This window comes from Delphinapterus leucas, chromosome 19, assembly GCF_059928025.1.
Source record: "Delphinapterus leucas isolate spDelLeu-1000000601 "Yukka" chromosome 19, BTC_Dleu_Yukka2, whole genome shotgun sequence".
Taxonomy (NCBI): Eukaryota; Metazoa; Chordata; class Mammalia; order Artiodactyla; family Monodontidae; genus Delphinapterus; species Delphinapterus leucas.
In genome coordinates, this window is record NC_143147.1 from 27,918,470 (window position 1) to 27,939,757 (window position 21,288).

Sequence of the window (21,288 nt, forward strand, 5' to 3'; positions counted from 1 at the left end):
TTTTACATAAGCTATATGACCCTAAAGCAATTCTATGCAATAGGTATTATTTTCCCCATTTCCCAGTGCTGAAACTGAGGCTTAAAGAAGCTAATTCATCCAATGACATACAGTAAGTGTCAGAGCTAAGACCAAGTTAGATGAGATGAAAATCTTGCTCCTTGACTTTGTACACTTTTCAGCATACGCCCATTGTCTTCTGGAAAAACCCAGGCTTATATTGAGACTATTAAAGCCAGAAACTAAAGATGCAGCAAAGAGCTAGGATTCAAAGCCTACTCATGGATTCAAGCTTGTGCAGCAGCTGAAGTGCACTTGTACAGCTCTGGGATGCATGGACCTTCCACTGGCTGGGAGAGAGAATTCTACACGTCAAATGGAATGGCCAGTACCTGGCCTCCCTCTCCAGGATAGATAGGAAACACACTGAGGTCCTTACCTTCATAAAAGGTAACTACAGGGAACCTACATCCTACTTAATGATAAAATACTGGAAACAGGGCTTCCCTGGTGGCACAGTGGTTGAGAGTCCGCCTGCTGATACAGGGGGCACGGGTTCGTGTCCCGGTCCGGGAAGATCCCACATGCCGCGGAGCAGCTGGGCCCGTGAACCATGGCCTCTGAGCCTGCGCGCCCGGAGCCTGTGCTCCGCAACGGGAGAGGCCGCAGCAGTGAGAGGCCCGCGTACCGCAAAATATATATATATATATATATATATATACTGGAAACAGCTCACTAAAATCAGGAACAAGACAAGGAGGATGGCTATTGTTGCTTCTATTCAACTTAGCACCGGAAGTTAGTCTAGCCAGTGAAATAAGACAGGAAAACATGAGAGAAACATCTTTTTGAGGGTAAGCTTGGATGAATAATCTACCTAGCTCTAATTTAAACTCCAAGCATCACAGAGCCTTCTCCAATGCCCATCCCCAGCAACTGGACAGTTTTAACTCTCCCCAGTGCAACTCCATGCCAGAGCACAGTAAAACCTAGTTGGGATGTGCATCTAAATCCCTTACCTCCTGGGACGTCCCCCCACCCCCCTGCCCCGGTCCAGTGGTTAAGACTCCGCGCTTCAACTGCAGGGGGACGCGGGTTTGATCCCCGGTCGGGGAACTAAGATGCTGCATGCCGTGCCAAAAAATAAAATAAAATAAATCACTTACCTCCTGCTGGCTCCCATCTCAGGCACACACAGACCCTGTTGTTTTTCATTCAGCTTTATTTTCCCCCAAACCTCCGGTTCACCTTATTATCAACAATATCTCCTTTCTTTGAGTGTTTGTCATTCTCTCCTAACTTCCCTATGGGAAATCGGAAAGAGCTGAGAAAGTAGATCTCTGATCCAGCTTTTATGGTGAACAAAGATAAAAAGAGGTTGGGATGGGTAGCCTTGGTTGCTATCGGGGCAAAATACAAAGAAAAATTTAATTGAAACATTCACATAGTCACAGCCAAAGGCAGCATAAGGATGGAAAGAAGTAGGGTTTGGAGTCAGACAGATTCAAGTTTGGATTCTGGTGCTGCTCACTTATTAGCTTTATGTCCATAACCTCACTGAACTCCCATTTACTGTCTAGAAGATGGAAGGCTTTCTGAAGGTCTAAACGAGATGGGGATAAAGGGCCTAAGCACATGTGAGCCTTGATACACTTGCCTCCTGGACTTTGGCAGATACTAGTGGTTGCCCATCCAACGTCCAACTCCTCCACGCACGCTCCCTCCTTTCTAGTAGCATCCCCATTTTCTTTTTTTTTTTAATAAATTTATTCATTTTTATTTTTGGCTGCGTTGGGTCTTCATTGCTGTGCGCAGGCTTTCTCTAGTTGCAGCAAGCAGGGGCTACTCTTCGTTGCAGTGAGCAGGCTTCTCATTGCGGTGGCTTCTCTTGTCACGGAGCACGGGCTCTAGGCACACAGGCTCAGTAGTTGTGGCTCGTGGGCCCTAGAGCACAGGTTCAGTCGTTGTGGCGCACAGGCTTTGTTGCTCAGCGGCATGTGGGATCTTCCCGGATCAGGGCTCGAACCCGTGTCCCCTGCATTGGCAGGCAGATTCTTAACCACTGTGTCACCAGGGAAGCCCAGAATGACTGCTTTGATGAGAATGAGCTTAAAGACAAAACCAACACAAAAGGAGAGCAGAGCAGAAAGATGGAAAGGTCCTACGCCACTTGATGAGCTGCCAAATGAGCCAACCTTGGACGTCGTGTTACTAGAGATAACAAATGTTATTGTTTAAGCCTCTTTCAGCCAGGTTTCATTACTTGCAGTGGACAGCAGCCACAGTGATACATGGACCTTGAGCCTGAGAGTCTTTGGGAGTTCACGTGCCTAACAAAAGCCATGAAGTGCTAGCACATACATAGTAGGGACTCAACATTAACGTTGTGTAATATCAGACCAACGACATACAACAGTCCTCTGTAGAAGGATATGTAAAAAGACACTCTGGGGGGACCTCAATGACTAGATCATATGAAAAACATTCCTGCGTTTCTCCTCTGCCATCTTTAAAATGCTTTAAACCCCACCCATTTGTATATCTAACAATTACCGAGCTCCCATACTGTGGAAAGAGCAAAAGAAAAATTAACGTGGGAGCCCTTCAAGGGGATCTTGGGCTCATGGGCAGACAATAAGACAAGTCTGAGTGGTACGGGAGGATTGTGATGTCTATCTAGACCCCAGCTGAGGCATAAAAAAGGGAGGATGTCTGGGTGGGTGTGCACCGACAGCAGTCAGGGCTGGGCGGAGGCAGACACGTAAGCAAAGGGAACAAAAGGCACATGGGCAGGAGGGCCAGCCTGGCCCCAGGGTGGCTGGCCTGGAGCGGAGTGTGTGGGCTCAGCGTGAGGATGAGGTGAAGCCCCGGTCTGAGAGCAAGGCCAAGGAGGAAGCGAGCTGTGAAGGGCAAAGTCCTGCAGAAATGTCACGGGGTGGTCTGCAGCAGCAATGAATGGAGCGCCTTCCTGTGGCCAGAGAGGCTACCTCGGTGAGGCTCTGTGGCTGGAAGAAGTCCCCACTGAGGACAGAACTGTGCCAATTGGAAACTAAAGGCAACATGGACACAGAGTCCTGGCTGAGGAATCGAGAGTCCTGGGTTCCAGCCCCTGTTCTGCCACTGGGACTGTCATTTCTCCTCTTTGGGCCTCAGTTTCCTTCTCTGTTAAATGACAAGATGGGGCCTATGATCTTTACAGCCCTCTCAAACCACACTATTGTAGGGTCCTGAGTCAAGGACCAAGCACGCAACACCATATATGGGACATATGGAAGATCTGCCTGGGGCAGAGATGGTAACCAGCCTCCACCTTGAACGCCAGTTCCAACTGACTGCTTGTGGATACCTGGAGTGCTGTGTGGAGAAAAACTAAAACTGCAAAGGACTCTGAGCTCTGCCAAAAAGAATGCTTGATTGATTGGTGATGTCTGCGTGGGCTCAGGATGCCCAAATGGTACAAGTGACAGGGATGTGCCAGTCCCAGCTTAACGTTTTGTTTCCTACTACGGTTGCAATTATGCGCCAAACGCTCCTGGTGTAAGGATGCTGAAGATTCATTTCTCCTGGGAGCCTGTGAAAGCAGCAGCGCCAGGGTTCCTCCTCCAGTCTGCAGCTTACCGAGCCTGTCCTTACTCAGGCAGATACCCTCGGGCTGGTCTGCCACTTGTTCCCAGTCCTCCAGGCTTCTTGCTTTTATCCCTGCTGTGTTCATCACCTCTAAATGTCTTGTCTTCGGGCTGTAACTCTGACCTCTCTTCCTGCAGCCAAGCAACTAATTACATGACAGGCTCTCAAACCGAGAAAGGCAACCTTCCTTTAAAAATTGTGGTCAGTGGGGCTTCCCTGGTGGCGCAGTGGTTGAGAGTCCGCCTGCCGATGCAGGGGACACGGGTTTGTGCCCTGGTCTGGGAAGATCCCACATGCCGCAGAGCGGCTAGGCCTGTGAGCCATGGCCGCTGAGCCTGTGCGTCCAGAGCCTGTGCTCTGCAACGGGAGAGGCCACAACAGTGAGAGGCCCACGTACCGCAAAAAAAAAAAAAAAATTGTGGTCAGTGAACAATCCTGATCATTTCTCTCCTTTGTCTTTTATTTCCTCTTCCCTGGTGTCCTCCTCCCCGCCCAGCCAGAGTTATAGCTTGAAGAGGGATGGCCACAGTGCCCATAACAGACAGGGGGGTTATTTCATACACTAGGGCACTAGGCTGTGGTACAGCTGGCAGGAAGAGAGCGGTAATTATATTGCATGTTGGAGCCACTGGCAATGAATTTCTACATAAAGGACTAGATTTACCATGTATTATTTATGCCAGCATCAATTTTCCCAGCCGGCTCTACTTGCTGTGCAAATTCTCCTCTGTCTGTTTATGGGCAAGGCCATGGTTCAGCACCTCTGGTTACTCGACACTGTGGAGGGGCCCCACAGGGCACCACGCACGTTAAACAAGTGGCTGGATTCACGGGGACCAGGTCACATCTTCCCTTCCTGTTAAATTATATTCCTGGGACTGCAGTGAGCTCACGGTCTCACCTGGTCATGGTGATGCATGCAGGTTTGTGAAACCAAATGGGCAAGAGGGAAAGAGGAATAACCATTCTTTGGGGCCTCACTAGGGGAAACTGAAAAACCACCTTCTGGGGGGAAAATGGATGGCTCTGGGGCTCAGAGAATTTCCTCTGTATGTTTTTAATATCAGGACCTAGATAAAGAAGAGTTTTGCACTTACAAGGTTAATTCCACCCAGTAACTCAAAGAGAGAGTTAAAAGAAAGGGAGCCCCATCTTACAGATGGAAAAACAGAGGCAAAGAAACAAAAAGAAGAAGAAGGGAAGCAAAGTCAAGCTAGAGGCCTCAGACTCGGCCATTGTGTTAGGATGGAGTGCAGTACGGCGATGCACAGGGTTATCTGTCCAGGCACCAGCATGCCTCTTCAGAGATGCCCAAGACACTGAACTCGGCGCCTGCTGGAAACATACGTGGTAGACACAAGGGAGGAAAACCTGGTACCGGCATGAATTTCTGGGTCCTTCCACAGTAGCATCCTCTCTAGCCAGTAACACTGTGTTTCCAGAGAGAGGAGCTAAGGACTAAGATGTCTGCCCAGGCTGAGAGCTTCTATGCAGCCACCATTTCCCATGGTGGGAGGGTTTGTCCCAATCAACAGCAAGTCACATGTGATCTCCCTGTAATGTTGGGCTCTGCACTGGAGTCCCCCAGGTCCCAATGTCCACCATCTCCTGGAAACCTGTTGGCTGGAACAAGACAGGAGGGGAAGGTGAGTTTTTCAGTTGAGCAGCCCAAGTGGGTAGCCTCTTTGGCTGCTGGGTCTCAGTATCCAGAAGTTCCTCGATGAGAAACTATCTGTGGGCACAGAAGCCACCCTCAAGGGCCCAGATCCCTGGCTTTCCCCTGGGGCTGGCTCACCAGACGGGGAGATTTGGTCAGACATGCCATGCGCCAGCTGCCTGATGCTCCTGCACCTTGGCTGGTGTCCAGGAGAAGCCGGGTGCTGGGCACAAAGCTCCAGGAGCGTCCTAGGGCAGGTTTGAGCTGCCCGCTGTCCCTGTCTCGGGTCATGTGATTGGTCACCTGCGGCAAAAAGAATCAAAGGCTTATAGATCTGTAATGCTGGTACAGAGGACATCTGCTCCTATGGCTTCATTTTATAGATGGGAAAGCTGAGGCCTAGTACAAGGAAACAACTTCCCCAAGCTTCCATAATTTATCAACCGTCTGGAATCAGAACCCTGGACTCCTGACTTGTGCAGAGCTCTTGCCACTAAACCACAACGTCCCCGGCTTGATTCCAATAAAAGGTAACGGGGCATGTGTCTGGGAAAAGCAGTGCTGTCCGCTTAGGCCCACTACAACCCCAACGCAACAATCAGGCATCCTGAGACTACGTGCACCCACCCCTTTGTGTCAGGGTGTGCATCTGTGTGTATACGTGGGAGGGGTTTTGGAAGGCCGGTCAGCTCTACTCTGCCCAGGCTAGTCTCAGGTAAGCAGCGCCAACCTCAGTGCATCCTCCTGAGGTTAACCCCTGCTCCCCACCCCACCCCTGGGCAGAGGTGTGGCTTGTTCATCATTGAATCCCTGCTGCCTAAGCCAGAGCCTGGCACACAGCAGGTGCTCACATACATCCTACAGTCTGGAGAGGGAGGCCTTGGGACCCAGTATAAGAACAGAAGAAGGGACTTCCCTGGCGGCGCAGCAGTTAGGAATCCGCCTGCCAATGCAGGGGGACATGGGTTCACTCCCTGGTCCGGGAAGATGCCACATGCCGCGGAGCAACTAAGCCCAAGCGCCACAACTACTGGGCCTGCGCTCTAGGGCCCATAGGCCACAACTACTGAGCCCGCGTGCTGCAACTACTGAAGCCCACGTGCCTAAAGCCCATGCTCCACAGCAAGAGAAGCCCACACACCACATAAAAGAGCAGCCCCTGCTTGCTGCAACTAGAGAAAGCTCACGCGCAGGAACGAAGACCCAACACAGCCAAAAAAAAAAAAAAGAACAAAAGAATAGAAGAACAAAGCCCCTTATGCTGCTGGTAGATGCACAAAAACTATAACCTTCCCGGCAACTTGGCAATGTCATATCTAGACATTTAAAAATATGTTTGTCCCTGACTCACTGATTATACTTTTAGGAGTCTGAGGAAATACGAGATATGTAAAGAGATTTAGGTATAAGGATGTTCACTGTAGTGTTTTTTCTGTTTTTTTTTTTAGATTTCAAAATTTCAACTGAATTTAATCTGCCTAACTCATAGCAAGGTGGCTACTTCAGGAGGAGTGATCATTTCAAGGATATTTCTCTCCATTCCAGGTTCACTGTAGTTTTAGTTAAAATAGAGAAGGGACTTCTTGGTGGTCCAGTGGTTAAGACTCTGCCCTTCCACTACAGGGGGTACAGGTTCGATTCCTGGTCAAGGAACTAAGATCCCACATGCCTCGTAGCACAGCCCAATAAATAAATAAATAAAATAAGATGGTGTAGTATAGTTGGCCCTTCGTATCTGCGGGTTCTGCATCCACAGATTCAACCAACTACAGCTCAAATCCACAGGTGGTTGAATCCACGGATGCAGAACCCACAGATAGGGAAGGCAAACTGTATTTACTGCCTGGTCCTTTAGAAGAAAGGTTTCCTCACCCCTGTAACATAGGTATTAAACAAAATAATACATAGCTGCTAAAACTGGCATTCTTAAAGAATCTATTAAAAGACATGGGAAATGGTGGTGAGTGTGTTTTTTTTTTTTTAACAAGATTACAGTTTAGTTGGAAAGTTGGTTAAAAGTATATGTATATATGCAGAGAAAAAAGACTCTACGGAGGTATATAAAACTATTAATATGGTTTCTGTGGATGTGGAGATCGATTACAAATTTGACTCATATTTAACTATTTTTTACCCTCTTTTATAAGAAGCATGCAGACTTTTAAAAAACTACTCCATAAGCAGAAAAAGTTACTTTAAAAGCCAAAAGATCCCTTTCTATTAAGCTCTGGAAAAGGCAAAACTATTGGGACAGAAACCAGATCAGTGGTTGTCTGGGGCCGGAGGATCTTTCTGGGGTGACAGAAATATTCTGTATCTTGATTGCGGTGGGGTAACAAGGCTGGAGATGACTGTATCAAACTTCAAACAAGGAGGAGGTTACTCTGTATGAATTATACCTCAATAAACCTGACTTAAAGAAAGTAAAAAGAAAAACAAGACTGTCCCTGATCCCTTGGCTATTTAAGGTCCAATCCCCTCCCAGTCTGGTGCTCTAGATGACCCAGGGAAGTTGGGCTATGGTCCTTTCCCAAAGGGCCACTTTGGGGGTTCAGAAGCTGGTCTTTAAGGGAAATAAAGAACTGTAACTAGAAAGAACATCTCCCCACTTGGTGAAGCCCAGGGACCAGAGGTAAGGCAAGGATGGCTAGCCAAGTCCACTTCCTCACCAACAGTGCCACGCTGAGGTCCCGGGCCAGAGTCTTCAGCTCTCGGGCCAGCTGCATCATCAAGGCCAAGCCTGGGGAAGAAAAAGCAGAGAGGGTGGGCAGCAGGGCATCGGGGACCAGGCTGGCCGGAGACAGGACTCCAGAACTGGGAGGCAAGATCAAGACCCCAACCCTGGGCTCTGCCACACCACTCACCTTCCCTCTGCTGACCTCCCAGAAGTGGGGCGACCACCGCAGTGACCGAGTCCACAACCACCACCTTCAGAGTCCCTGAAGAACTGCTCACCTGTGGGGTTGATGGGAAGCAGGCGCCATGAACCAGGTGGCCTCTAGGGGGCGACCACCACCAGACAAGCCTGCTCCTCTTCCAGAAACTCGTAAGAAATAACCTCCCCCACCCCAAATACGGCTGGGCATGTATGATGGAATTTCAGAAATGTCTTTTTTTTCCCACCCCCATTTGTATGTATAACAGATTTTACTGAAGAATTGGGTGGAAAGAGAGAGTTTAAATCACAGGACATCACAGATACCCTAAAATAATTAAATTTGAGAAATCCCTGCTCAGATCCTGTGGTCCCCTGGTCAGGAATTTTCTTAGTAGAATCTTTCTCCTTGTGGCCAGTCCCCCATCATCTTGTCAGGCTCTCTTTTCCCTCTCCTGCTTACGCCCCAAGTTCCTAACTTCCTTTGCTGAAGAGGTCAGCCTTCTCTTTACTTCAGTCTCTTTCCAGACTGTGCCTCTAGGGCCTAATCTTCCATATCTAAAAAGGTTCCAGGGGCTTCCTTCATGGTGCAGGGGTTAGGAATCTGCCTGCCGATGCAGGGGACATGGGTTTGAGCCCTGGTCCGGAAAAATCCCACATGCCGCAGAGCAAATAAGCCCGTGTGCCACAACTACTGAGCCTGCGAGCCACAGCTACTGAGACCACGTGCCACAACTACTAAAGCCCACGTGCCTAGAGCCCGTTCTCCATGACAAGAGAAGCCACCGCAATGAGAAGCCTGTGCACCTCAATGAAGAGTAGCCCCCTCTCACCACAACTAGAGAAAGCCCATGCGCAGCAACAAAGACCCAACACAGCCAAAAAAAAAAAAAAGTTTCCAAATATAGACTATATAGACAGCCACCTGCTAAAACCAGGAAACTAGGAAACATCCTCCTAGTTTCTTGGACCTAAAATGTTTCTTGTCCTTGAAGCTTCCCTTCTCTTCTCCCTTATTCCTTATATCGAACCCATTTGCCAATTCTGTTTCCATAACTGGTTTTTTTCATCTCATGTTGGCCAAGTCCTGGATATTCAGCTTATCTTGTCTGTCTTTTGCATGTCTCCCCCTTCACATCCCAGTTATTGACTCTTGGCCAGTCACTGGCTGTCTAAGGGATGCTGGCAGAAAAGAGAGAGATCAGCTTAGCCCTTCCTTACTCTCTGGGAGAGCAGGTTGAAATCTCTGGCCAAAATGGGACAATAAGCCGTTTGCCGCTTGTAACAATGGGGTTATCAGGTATCTGTGGCAGACAGACCTCACGATCCCCACCTCTAGGTGTTTGAATCCTCTATGATCCCTTCCCCTTGACCCTGGGGGAGTCCCATGACTTGCTTTCTTACTAGTCAAATGTCAAAGGTGTTAGGATGTCACTCTTTTTTGGCCGCACTGCGTGGCTTGTGGGATCTTAGTCCCCGACCAGGGATTGAACCCAGGCCCTTGGAAGTGAAAGTGCAGAGTCCTAACCACTGGACCGCCAGGGAATTCCCTGGATGTCACTCTCTTGATTAGGCTACATTATATGGCAAAGGGAATGGGCTGCCACCCCGTGATTACATTATGTTATGTAAGATGGTGTGTTGCGTTTTGCTCTTACTCTTGTGTTGTCTTGAAAAAGCAAGTGGCTATGCTGTGAACTGCCTATGCAAAGGGCCACATGTCAGGAAGAGTGGGCAGCCTCAAAGAATTGAAGGTGGCTTCTGCCAGCAACCAGCTGCCAGCAAGGAACTGAAGCTTCTAGGAAATGAATTCTGCCAAAAACCTGAATGAACTTGTAAGTGGTTCTTCCTTAGTTGAGCCTCCAGATAAGAACACAGCCCAGCTGCCACCTTGATCACGGCCTAGAGAGACCCTAAGTAGGGCACCAGGCTAAGCTGTGCCCAGACTCCTGACCTACAGAAACTGTGAGGCAATAAATATGTGTTGTTTTAAGTCACTAAGTTTGTAGTAACTTGCTATGCAATAATAGAAATATATACGAGCTAACAGCCCTACAGTAAAAAATATCGTCTTTTGACCTGGGAATTGAGAGATTTGGGTTATAAGCTTTGTTCTTATCCTAAATATGCGGTGACTTTGGGCAACTGACTGAATGTCTCTGGCCCTCACTCTCCTCATCTCTAGAAACAAGAGGGTTGGATTAGGTCAGAACTACATGACTTCATGTCTCAACACATGGGGGTGTCATAGCCTGCTACGATTCCTATGGCAAGCATTTGTTCAACTATTGTATGTTCTAAAGTTTGTAAAAATGCTTTACTTTATATACAACCCTGGGTATGCCCATGGGAACATGTTATGCTTTGGGGTGAGAGATAAAGTTTAAGATGAATTAAACTACCCTCTGTAAGGTGTCTCCCAAATCTAAGAGTGTATAAATCAGTGCACCAAATCCTGTCTAAGCACCTATCAGGTGTAGCAGGGTACCAACCCAAATGCCATTCCAAACTCCTCTTCCTTGTTAACAGGACTCTGAATGTGTTCAAGTACTGGGAAGAAATCTCCTGACATCAGGGAAGGTGGGCCCAACCCCTGGTCTAGGAAAAACACATAGCTCAGTTTTGGTCAATTAGATGTAATGGGAACAGGGAAGCATACTGGGGGGTTCCAGAGGAAGATTTCTCTTCCCTTATAAAAGGGAAGAGGTACAGAAAAGAGGCATCTATCTCTCACTGACCTGAATATGGATGTAATATGGATGTGTGAAGACATGATGCTTTGAGCCATAGCAGCCACTTTGCAATCATGAGGGAGGAAGTGCAAGAGAACCAGGCACACCAACCTACAGCCCTGACATTATGGACTTGCCAACCTCCAGACTCATGTGAGATAATTAAAAGTCCTCAAGGTTCAAGTGTCTGTCAGATAGATTCTACTACTTGCCGCTGAAAGTAATCTTAATGGATCCGGCGTTGGAATGCAGAGATGAATATGACATGATCCTTGCACTCAAGGAAGGGGCTTACGGTTTACTGGGGAAGATGGGCATGTAAACGAGGAGGCACTCAGGAATGAATTAAGCATCCAGAAATCCCATCCTGGGAGCGGCAGACACAGCTAGAGTCACCAGATTGCACATCTGCGTTTCCAAGCAGAGTCTGTAGTAGGACACCTGCCCACATGCAGACAGCACTGGCCAGCTGGGAGGAGCAGGGAGGGGCGGAAGAGCAGGCTCACCTGCTGGGACACAGCGCCTCGCAGGTCCTGCAGCACATCCAACATCTGGAAGATGTCAAACGCACGCACCACCTGGATCCTCTGGAGAGCTCCCGCCTGAAGAGGTAGGAGATAGAAGGGAGAGCTTTGGAGAAGAGGAGAGGGGGTCGTGCAAGATGAAGAGGGATTTTGAAGCTGAGCAGGAAGAGGCACTTAGACAGAAGGACTCAGGTCCAGGATGGCAAATGGGCTTTGTCTGATGGGCCAGTTCTCACCAAGGTGGCTGTCTGGGTGCTGAGCTGCAAAGCCAAGTCAGAGCTCCGTGGGACGGAGGGATAGGACTGATTAGTGTGTCTTCCGTGGGCAAGAAATGGGAGAGAAACACAGATACTGGGTGTATGGCAGCCCTGAATTAGGGTATGGCAGGGGTGGGATGATGTCATAATGGGGAGGCTTGCAGAACAGAAAGTATTAGTAGAACAGCAAGTTTCAAAGCCAGAAGTACCTATTCACAAAAATGACCAAAATTCTTGCCACATTGGATAACGGGGTCTTACTTACGGTGTCGGAACCTCAAAGGAACCCAACCCTCCTGCTCTTTACCTGCTCCTCCTCCTCTGGGGTTCTGGCCTGAAGTAGCTGGAGAATGCGGGAAGCTGTGAGCCCTCCAGTGGAATCGATGTATAGGACGTTCTGCTGCAGGCCATGGGCCACGTTTGCAGCCACATGAAGACATACCTGAGTACAGATGGGGCACTGGGTGAACTTGAGCCCTCAAAGAGGGCCCAGCATGGGTGCTCCCACCAAATCTTGTCCAGATCCCAGAGACACGAATGGGCCCAGTCCAAGCCTCACTCCTCACCACCCATCTTCTCTCTTCCGATCTCTGAATCACAAGCACACTGGCAGAAGCTTCCCCAGGGATCCAGGGCTATGCACCCACCTCCCCCAACCGTCCTGGCTGCTGGACGCACGTGTACCTGGGTTTTGCCGCTACCTGGGCCTCCTACGATTTCAGTCACTTCTCCAGTATAGAGACCAGCATCCAGCAGTTTGTCCAGGCTGATGGCAGAAGAGAAGGCAAGAGAATCAACTGAGGGGATTCGAGGGAAGGGAGGGGAGTAGGAACCAGGAAAAAAAGCAAGACATCCCTTCCAAGCACTGTTCTGTCCAGAGACACTCTAACATCTCTGGCCAGGAGGCTTCTCCTGGTAGAGTTTCCTTTGGGGAAAGCCGGCACGGCTAAATGTTCCTCCTCTGGCCCCTCATCCTTTCACTCTCAGCTTACAGATCACTCTGGGTGATCACTTCTCCACAAAGGTCTCTTTGCCACCCCATCCAATGGTCCTCTCATTCTCCATCTCAGCCCCTTCTGGGTTTCCTTGATAGCATTTCCCATAATTTGTCATTTTCTAAAACTTTGAAATAATTATAGATTCACAGGAAGTTGCAAAAAACAATGTACAGGGAGGTCCCATGTACCCTTTACCTAGTTTCCCCTAATGGTAGCATCTTTCACTATAAGATGTATTGTACTACACTATAACATCGCAAATTGACACTGGTGCAATCCACAGAGCTTATTCAGATTCACCACCATTATTTCCGTGTGTGTCTGTGTGTATAAGGCTATGCCATTTCATCACATGCATGGGTTTATGTAACCACCACAATCAAGATACAGAACATTTCCATTGCTGCAAGGCTCCCTTGTGCCACCCTTTTATAGCCACTCCCCTTCCATCCACCCGTAATCCCTAGCCCCTGGCAACCGATTAATCTGTTCTCCATCTCTATTGTTATGTTATTTCAAGAATATTATGTACACAGAATCACACAATATGTAACCTTTGTGATTGGCTTTTCTCACTCAGCATCATTCCCTCGAGATCCAAGTTGTCACATCTATCGATAGTTTGTTCTTTTTTACTGCAGAGTAGTATTCCATGGTATGGATGGACCAAGTTTGTTTAACCATTCACCTATTGAAGGACATTTTAGCTGTTTCCAGTTGGAGGAAATTATGAATAAAACGGCTATGAACATTTGCATACAGGTTTTTCTGTAAACTTAAGTTTTTATTTCTCTGGAATAGATGCCCCAGAATACAACTGTTGGGTTGTACGGTAAGTGCATATTAATTTCACAAGAAACTACTAACTTGTTTTCCAGAGTGCCTATGCTATTTTACTTTCCCACCAGCAATGTATGAGGTAATCCAGTTTCTCCACACCCTACTAGCATTTGGAGTTATCACCATCCTTTTTTTGTGTGTGTGTGGTACGTGGGCCTCTCACTGTTGTGGCCTCTCCCATTGCGGAGCACAGGCTCCGGACGCGCAGGCTCAGCGGCCACGGCTCACAGGCCCAGCCGCTCCGCGGCATGTGGGATCTTCCCGGACTGGGGCACAAAACTGTGTACCCTGCATCGGCAGGCGGACTCTCAACCACTGCACCATCAGGGAAGCCCTATTTTCCCCATTCTATCGCTTGTCTTTTCATCCTCTTGCAGAGCAAAAGTTTTTGGCCCAGAGCACCCTGGGGCAAGGACTGGGCCTTGTTCACCCCAGAACTGGCACAGTGGCTGAAACACAGGAGATGCACAATAAATGTTTCCAGAGAAATGAGTGATAGAAGGTTCCTATGTTATCAACACTCTGGCTGTGGAAGCCTTGAGATAAATTCAAGTCATGGCCAATCCTAATCCAGTTTCTGTCCCTAAACCACCAGGAAACAGGTCACTACCCACACCCCATATCCTGCCCAACCGAGAGAGCAGACAGCAGAAGCAAGAAGAACTACAATCCTGCAGCCTGTGGAACAAAAACCACATTCACAGAAAGATAGACAAGATGAAAAGGCAGAGGGCTATGTAACAGATGAAGGAACAAGATAAAACCCCAGAAAAACAACTATATGAAGTGGAGATAGGCAACCTTCCAGAAAAAAGAATTCAGAATAATGATAGTGAAGATGATCCAGGACCTCGGAAAAAGAATGGAGGCAAAGATCGAGAAGACGCAAGAAATGTTTAACGAAGACCTAGAAGAATTAAAGAACAAACAAACAGATGAACAATACAATAACTGAAATGAAAACTACACTAGAAGGAATCAATAGCAGAATAACTGAGGCAGAAGAACGGATAAGTGACCTGGAAGACAAAGTGGTGGAATTCACTGCTGCGGAACAGAATAAAGAAAAAAGAATGAAAAGAAATGAAGACAGCCCAAGAGACCTCTGGGACAACATTAAACGCAACAACATTTGCATTATAGGGGTCCCAGAAGGAGAAGAGAGAGAGAAAGGACCCGAGAAAATATCTGAAGAGATTATAGTCGAAAACTTTCCTAACATGGGAAAGGAAATAGCCACCCAAGTCCAGGAAGCGCAGCGAGTCCCATACAGGATAAACCCAAGGAGAAACACGCTGAGACATATCGTAATCAAATTGGCAAAAATTAAAGACAAAGAAAAATTATTGAAAGCAGCAAGGGAAAAACGACACATCCTGCCCAACCTATGGGCTGAAATTTCACCTCCTTCTCATCACAGCCTATACTAACACCTCCATGTCCTGGCCACATGCAACCCTGTCCCAACCCTGTAATCACCCATGGGCTCCAGCCCTTTGTGATGGTCCTTGAAGACGTCCCATGACCCCTCTGTATACGCCAAGCAGCACTTAAGCACCCCATCTCTTTCAATTCCAAGGCCCCCATGATTATAACCACAGGGCCCTGCTGGTCAAAACGCTCTGGTTACCACTCTGGCCCTGCGGCTTCTTGGGATAACTGTGCTCACCTTGTCTCTGTGTAATAAGCACCTTGTTAAAGAGCATCCAGCCTCTGCCACTGCTGGATCCCGTTCCTCCCGCTGAGATCAGAGAACCCCCAGTCCCATTATAGCAGTGGTTCTCCCAGTGTGGTCCCCAGACCTGCAGCATCAGCATCACCTGGGAATTGATTAGAAATGCAAATTCTCAGGCCCCACCCCAGACCTACTGAATCAGAAACTCTTAGGGCGAGGACCACATCTGAGTCTCAACAAGGATACATGTTGAAATCTGAACACCATTAGGCTGGACTAGTGTTTCCCAGTCCTGCCTGCATGTTAAAATAACCACGGGAGTTTTAAAAAAAGAGACCTGTATCAGTGATTCCCAAACTTGTCTGCACACTGGAGTCACCTGGGAACTTCAAAAAACACTGATGCTTGTGTTCCAGCCCCGGAGAATGTGATTCAATTGGTGTGTGTGTTTGGGGGCGCAGAATAGGGCTTTGGAATTAAAAAAAAAAAATTCCCAGGTAATTCTACTGGGCAGAAAAGTTTGGGAACCACTGGCCTAGAGCAATGAAGTCAGAATTTCTAAAGGTAAGACCCAGGCATGAATATTTCTTAAGCTTCCCAAATGATTCTAACATGCAGCCTGGGTGAAACCACTGGTCTTAACTCTCCAGTCAAGAATCAACCCTGGGACTTCCCTGGTGGTGCAGTGGTTGAGAATCCGCCTGCCAATGCAGCGGACACGGGTTCGAGCCCTGGTCCGGGAAGATCCCACATGCCGTGGAGCAACCAAGCCTGTGTACCACAACTACTGAGCCTGTGCTCTAGAGCCTGCGAGCCACAACTACTGAGCCCACGTGCCACAACTACTGAAGCCTGCACGCCTAGAGCCTGTGCTTTGCAACAAGAGAAGCCACCGCAATGAGAAGCCTGCACACTGCAATGAAGAGTAGCCCCTGCTCGCCGCAACTAGAGAAAGCCCATGCGCAGCAACGAAGACCCAATGCAGGCACAAATAAATAAATAAATAAATAAAAGAATCAACCTCATTCTTGGCTGTGAGGATCAGTCTCCATAAGGAATTCCCAGATCCACCTCCCAGCAGACTTCTCACCTGTTTCCATTCCATGTCTCCTGATGCACCTCCCTACCAATCATCTCTGCTCATCAACATGGACAGACCACCCCTCTTCCTCCGCCTGCCTTGTGGAGCAGAAGTACAACTGGGTCTTACCACATGTTTTGAACACAAATGATTTCTGGGATTTATCCTCCACCTTTCCCTCTGAACTGGCTTTTAGTCATTCTTTCAGCCATTCATTCAAACATCGCCTGTATGTGTCACATTTCCTGAAGGCCTTTTTCTAAAACGAGGAAGAGGCAGAGATGAACAAGACACAGCTCTGGCCTTCAGGGAACCACCCATCTCCCCAGATAGTATGGCTTCTTCCAAGGCACGCTACGTGCTTTCTTGCCCTCGTAAAGATCCACGGTGCCCGCCAGCATTACAAGCTGTGAGAAAGCCTACAGCAGGGAAACCTGCTTCATTTAGGTTAACCAGCATTTCCCGAGTTGTTGACTACAGAACTCCCCTCCCCTCCCGTGTTAAAGTTACATCCATCAAGTGTCCAAAGAACACTGTGAGGATGGCTAGAAACCTACTGGGTCGTCTTTGATTCTTCACATCTATATTCCCCCTGGCAGGAAGGCTTATCACATTTCTTCAGCGTGCCTCCTGCCATACCCTGCCCTACATCGGCTCACACACCCTCCCCTGCCATATCCTCCTGGGCCTCTCTCCTGCCAGGCTCCCCAGCCCCATCCACCCTGCCCACCTCCACCCTATGCCTGTAACTCTACTTTCACAATACAGCCTCCCGCCTGGAGGAGGCAATAGGGCAGATGCGTTAGAGGTGGGTTCTTATGCTTAGGAGCCTGACAGGTGTGACGTCAAGGGTCTGGTCTGCCACTTACTAGCTGAGGTATCTTTTTTTTTTGGGCCTCGCCATACAACTTGCAGGATCTTGGTTCCCTAACCAGGGATCAAACCTGTGCCCCCTGCAGTGGAAGTGCAGAGTCCTAACCACTGGACCCCCAGGGAATTCCCTAGCTGTGGGATCTTGAGCAAGTCACTTAACCTGAGTCCCAGTTTCTTCATCTACAGGATGATGATTTTCATTGCAACGCGCTCATTGTGATTGTGAAGATAAATGAAACGACATACCTGGAGTAACAGTGCCGGAATACTCAGAGAAGGCCCATCCGTTCCTCACTGCCCAAGGCCCGCCTCCTGCATAGAGCCTTCCTGAATCTCTCTGATCCCCCCTGCAGTGACTCACCGTGGCTGCCATCTTGCCAGTTTATCACCTGACTGCTTCCTCTGTATAATGCTGGTTTTATAAGCTCCCAAAGGCCAAGGCTGCTCCTTGTTAATCACCCCCTCATTTTTCTTTTTTTTTTTGCCACACCATGCAGCTTGCGGGATCTTAGCTCCCCAACCAGGGATCAAACCCGGGCCCCTGGCAGTGAGAGCCAGGGAATTTCCAATCACCCCCTCCTTATGCTGCCTCCCCGCATGCTCACACCTCTCTCTTGTGTTTACCTGCTTTCTCTACCCAATGGGTTAAGTGCCTCGCCTCACCCGTACCGGTGTCATCTGCACTTACCTGGAACCCGTAGGCACTCGGCCAGTTCTTGATGAATGACAGAACTGAACCCCCAGCCCGGGGAAAACAAGCACTGTGCTCTATGAACCTTGCCAAGAGAATGTGTTATGGAAACAGGGAGGGCCAAACCAATCCAAAGACCTTTGTGGTTTCAGAGTTCTTTATCAAATTCTGCACAAACAGGCCAAGAATGAGGTCAGACTTCCTTGTCCAGAAGCTGCCTGTTTTCTTCCAACTCTTTCTCTCTCCACACAACACGGCAGAAGATAAACTACTCTCATTCCCTCCTGCTGCAGAGCACGGGGAATGAACCAAGTTCTGGATCAAGTGCCCCAGGGCTGGAGCCCCACCTCTGCCCCTTACTCCTCTTGGGCTAAACTCAAGTGGGGTTAATAATCACTAACTTGGGCTTCCCTGGTGGCGCAGTGGTTAAGATTCCGCCTGCCAATGCAGGGGACACAGGTTTGAGCCCTGGTCCGGGAAAATCCCACATGCCGTGGAGCAACTAAGCCCATGCGCCACAACTACTGAGCCTGCACTCTACAGCCCACGAGCCACAACTACTGAGCCCACGTGCCACAATTACTGAAGCCCGCGTGCCTAGAGCCTGTGCTCTGCAACAAGAGAAGCCACCGCAATGAGAAGCCCGCGCACCGTAACAAAGAGTTGCGCCCACTCTCCACAACTAGAGAAAGCCCACGCCCAGCAAGGAAGGCCCAACACAGCCAAAAATAAATAAATTTTAAAAAAAGAAAAAAAAAAATCACTAACTCACAGGGTCACTGAAGAGATTATACAACCTATTATATAACCTACTATGTGTCAGTGGCTGGTATGTAGTAGGCACTCAGTCAATGTTAGTCCTGCCATGCTCTCTCTTGCCCCATCCATAAGGGAAAGAGGGGGTAGGGGCAGAGAAGAGTTGCTCTGATCTGCTAAATAATAATGAAATACTGACATCTTGTGTTATAGGACAGTGGTTCTCAACCAGCGGTAATTTTGCCACCCTGGGGTGGGGTGGGGGGTCATTTGGTCACAGCTGGAGACATTTTTGATTGTCAGACATGGGAAGGGAGGTGCTACCCGGCTTCTAGTGGCTAGAGGCCAGGGGTGCTGCCAAACATCCTACTATAAGTGCAGGACAGCCCCCCCCAAATAATTCTGCATCCCCAAAAGTTAGGAGTTGGAGAGACCCTGTTATAGCTTAAGAGAACTCAAAGTCCTGAACATCCTCACCACTGTTTGAAAAAGCCTGCTCTCCCTAGACACAAATATCAAAAGCCCGCCTCTCACCTTTTCCCCCAAATACCCACACAAACCTTGCAATGCCGCACAAACCTTGCAATGCCGGTGGACAGGATGGCAGTGGAGGTCTTCAGCTCCTCGTAGAGATCAGCGCCATTGAAGGGGAAAGCTGAGAGCTGAGCCAGCAGCACCCGCCTCAGGGCAACCAGGGCCTGCGGAAGGGGCGGGGAAACTCAGGAGAGGGCCGGGGCGCTCCGACCCGAAGCAGCCCAGAGTACTGGGCAGTGACCCGCCAACGGAGGAGGCCCCCAGGGTCTCATACGGCCCCCTTATCAATCTCTGGGAACCCTCTGCTCAGGGATGGGCATTTAGAGACATCCAGGTTTGGAGCGGAGATTGTCAGCTCACCTTATAAGACAAGCCACATTTCTGGGCTACTTCCTCCAGGTCTGCTGAAACCAGGTCCACCACTGAAAACAAAACACGTGGGGTTGGTGGGCAGGAAGGGAGGCTCGGGGGCCTCGCTCACTTGACCTTTCCTCGCCTACGTCGACTAGCTGAGCCGCAGGACCTGGCGTGGTGCCTGGCACACAGTGGGGGTTCTACCCTTCCTGGGGCGTGGCTAGCTCGCTCCCACCTTCCCGGGCTCTCAAGGAGGCTGTGGGCGGAGGAGGGGGGGAGAGGCCCCCCACTCCCGGGGGTGCCAGGGCCGGGGCCGGCCTCCGCGCTGGGCCCGGCCGCGTGGCCCGCAATGGCGCACGCCTGCGATCACCTGTCTTGATCCCGCGGCTCCGCAGAAGCTGGGCCATGTCCTGGGTGAGACCCGGGCACAGTCCGGCCCGGAGCACGCCCATGTTCCCTGGGGGCCCGGGGCCACTCGTCCCGGGGACATCCGTGGGGCCCTTTCTGGACCAGCGCGGGAGGCGGGAGGGAGGCGGGAGGCGGAGGCGGCGCGGAGGGTGCAGAGCCTGCGGGGACGCCGGCACCCTCCCTCCCGGACCGCGCCACAGCTTCCGGCTTCCAGGCTCCGGGGCCCGGCCTGCGGCGCCACCTGCTGGCCACGGGCCGGATGCGCGAGCCGGGCGGTTGGGGCGGAGACTGCGCGGGTGGCACGGAGCTGGCTCCCCTGCGCCGAGGCCACCGCGCCCAGATCTGCCACCCTGCGCCCGCATGCGTCTCTGCCTTCTACCCGATCTCGCCTCCTTGCAGACCTCCTAGGTGCAGCCTTCTGTTCTGAACACTGGGCCAGAACGTTCGCTCGGACGGACCATCCCTATGCTCAGGGACGTACTTGTTAGTGAGGGAAGACAGGAAAGAGGAAATCAAATAAATCATAATTACCGATCGTTTGATGGGTGCTAAAAAGCAGCAGAGCACAGAGAGGGCATCTGCTTCTCTATTTTCCAAATAGAAGAATTTGTAAATGAAAGACAACAAAAACCCTGTGTATATAGAACACACACACACACACACACACACACACACACACAATTTGGTATTTTTAAATGTCCTTTGCTTGACCTCATCCTCTGGAAGAAAGAAAACAACTTTACAGGGTTATCTCTTCACAATCCAGTAAGGTAGGTGCTATGTTTATTCTTATTTTACAGATGAGGAAACTGAGGTGCAAAGAGGTGAAGTCATTTGCCAAAGGTTTCACAGCCTGTAAGGGCAGAGCTGGACTTCGAGTAGACAAAAAACCACATGTAGGTCAAAGCTAGTGCTGTTTTAACAGCGCCCCCGTCCCCATTCCCCGAAGTATGTTTTCCTACTATGACATGTTTTTTTTAAAATATTTATTTATTTATTTTATATTTAGGCTGCACCGGGTCTTAGTTGCTGCACGCAGGATCTTCATTGAGGCATGTGGGATCTAGTTCCCTGACCAGGGACTGAACCTGGGCCCCCTGCATTGGGAACATAGAGTCTTAGCCACTGGACCACCAGGGAAGTCCCCCTACTGTGACATGGTTTCCTTGAGAAAAAGAAACAACACAACGTCTGGCCCATTTCTGTATGCCTCTGCAGCACCCACCATTGTCACTCAACACATGATGACGCTTGGGGTGAGGGTGTGGCAGAATTTAGAATTCCAGCAGTAAAACCTGGGTGTATGTGAGCTATGAACCTCATGAACCATCTGGGCTTTCCCTGTGCCTACACAACTGGACGAAGTGGGTTTGCTGCCTAGGATTTCTGGATATAGAGTCTCAGTA

General features: G+C 49.5%; 1 protein-coding gene across 3 annotated transcripts; it reads right to left on the minus strand.

The window, feature by feature from the left end:
* Nucleotides 1–1,204: 1,204 nt before the first annotated feature.
* On the minus strand, nt 1,205–20,079 carry RAD51D (RAD51 paralog D). Of its 3 annotated transcripts, XM_022566402.3 has the most exons (10): nt 19,845–20,079; nt 19,481–19,542; nt 19,166–19,284; nt 12,357–12,438; nt 11,980–12,114; nt 11,398–11,493; nt 8,149–8,239; nt 7,954–8,024; nt 5,423–5,587; nt 1,205–5,250 (listed from the first exon to the last, which is right to left on the minus strand). In XM_022566402.3, the coding sequence occupies exons 1-10, from the start codon at nt 19,924–19,926 to the stop codon at nt 5,167–5,169; spliced, it is 987 nt and encodes a 328-aa protein (XP_022422110.1). In that variant the 5' UTR covers nt 19,927–20,079; the 3' UTR covers nt 1,205–5,166. The 3 variants fall into 3 exon arrangements, with proteins under 3 accessions (XP_022422110.1, XP_022422111.1, XP_089756951.1); XM_022566403.3 differs by lacking the exon at nt 11,398–11,493; XM_089900825.1 differs by lacking the exon at nt 19,481–19,542 and having other exon boundaries at nt 19,845–20,062.
* Between the last annotated feature and the right edge of the window lie 1,209 nt (nt 20,080–21,288).

Excerpts from the sequence above, each read along its gene's own strand:
- RAD51D (XM_022566402.3), bottom strand. The coding sequence starts at position 19,926 with ATGGGCGTGCTCCGGGCCGGACTGTGCCCGGGTCTCACCCAGGACATG. Across the intron at positions 12,115-12,356 it reads CAGGTAGCGGCAAAACCCAG|GTATGTCTTCATGTGGCTGC; the intron begins GTACACGTGCGT and ends ATCTGTACTCAG. Across the intron at positions 11,494-11,979 it reads CCCCAGAGGAGGAGGAGCAG|GCGGGAGCTCTCCAGAGGAT; the intron begins GTAAAGAGCAGG and ends CTACCTCTTCAG.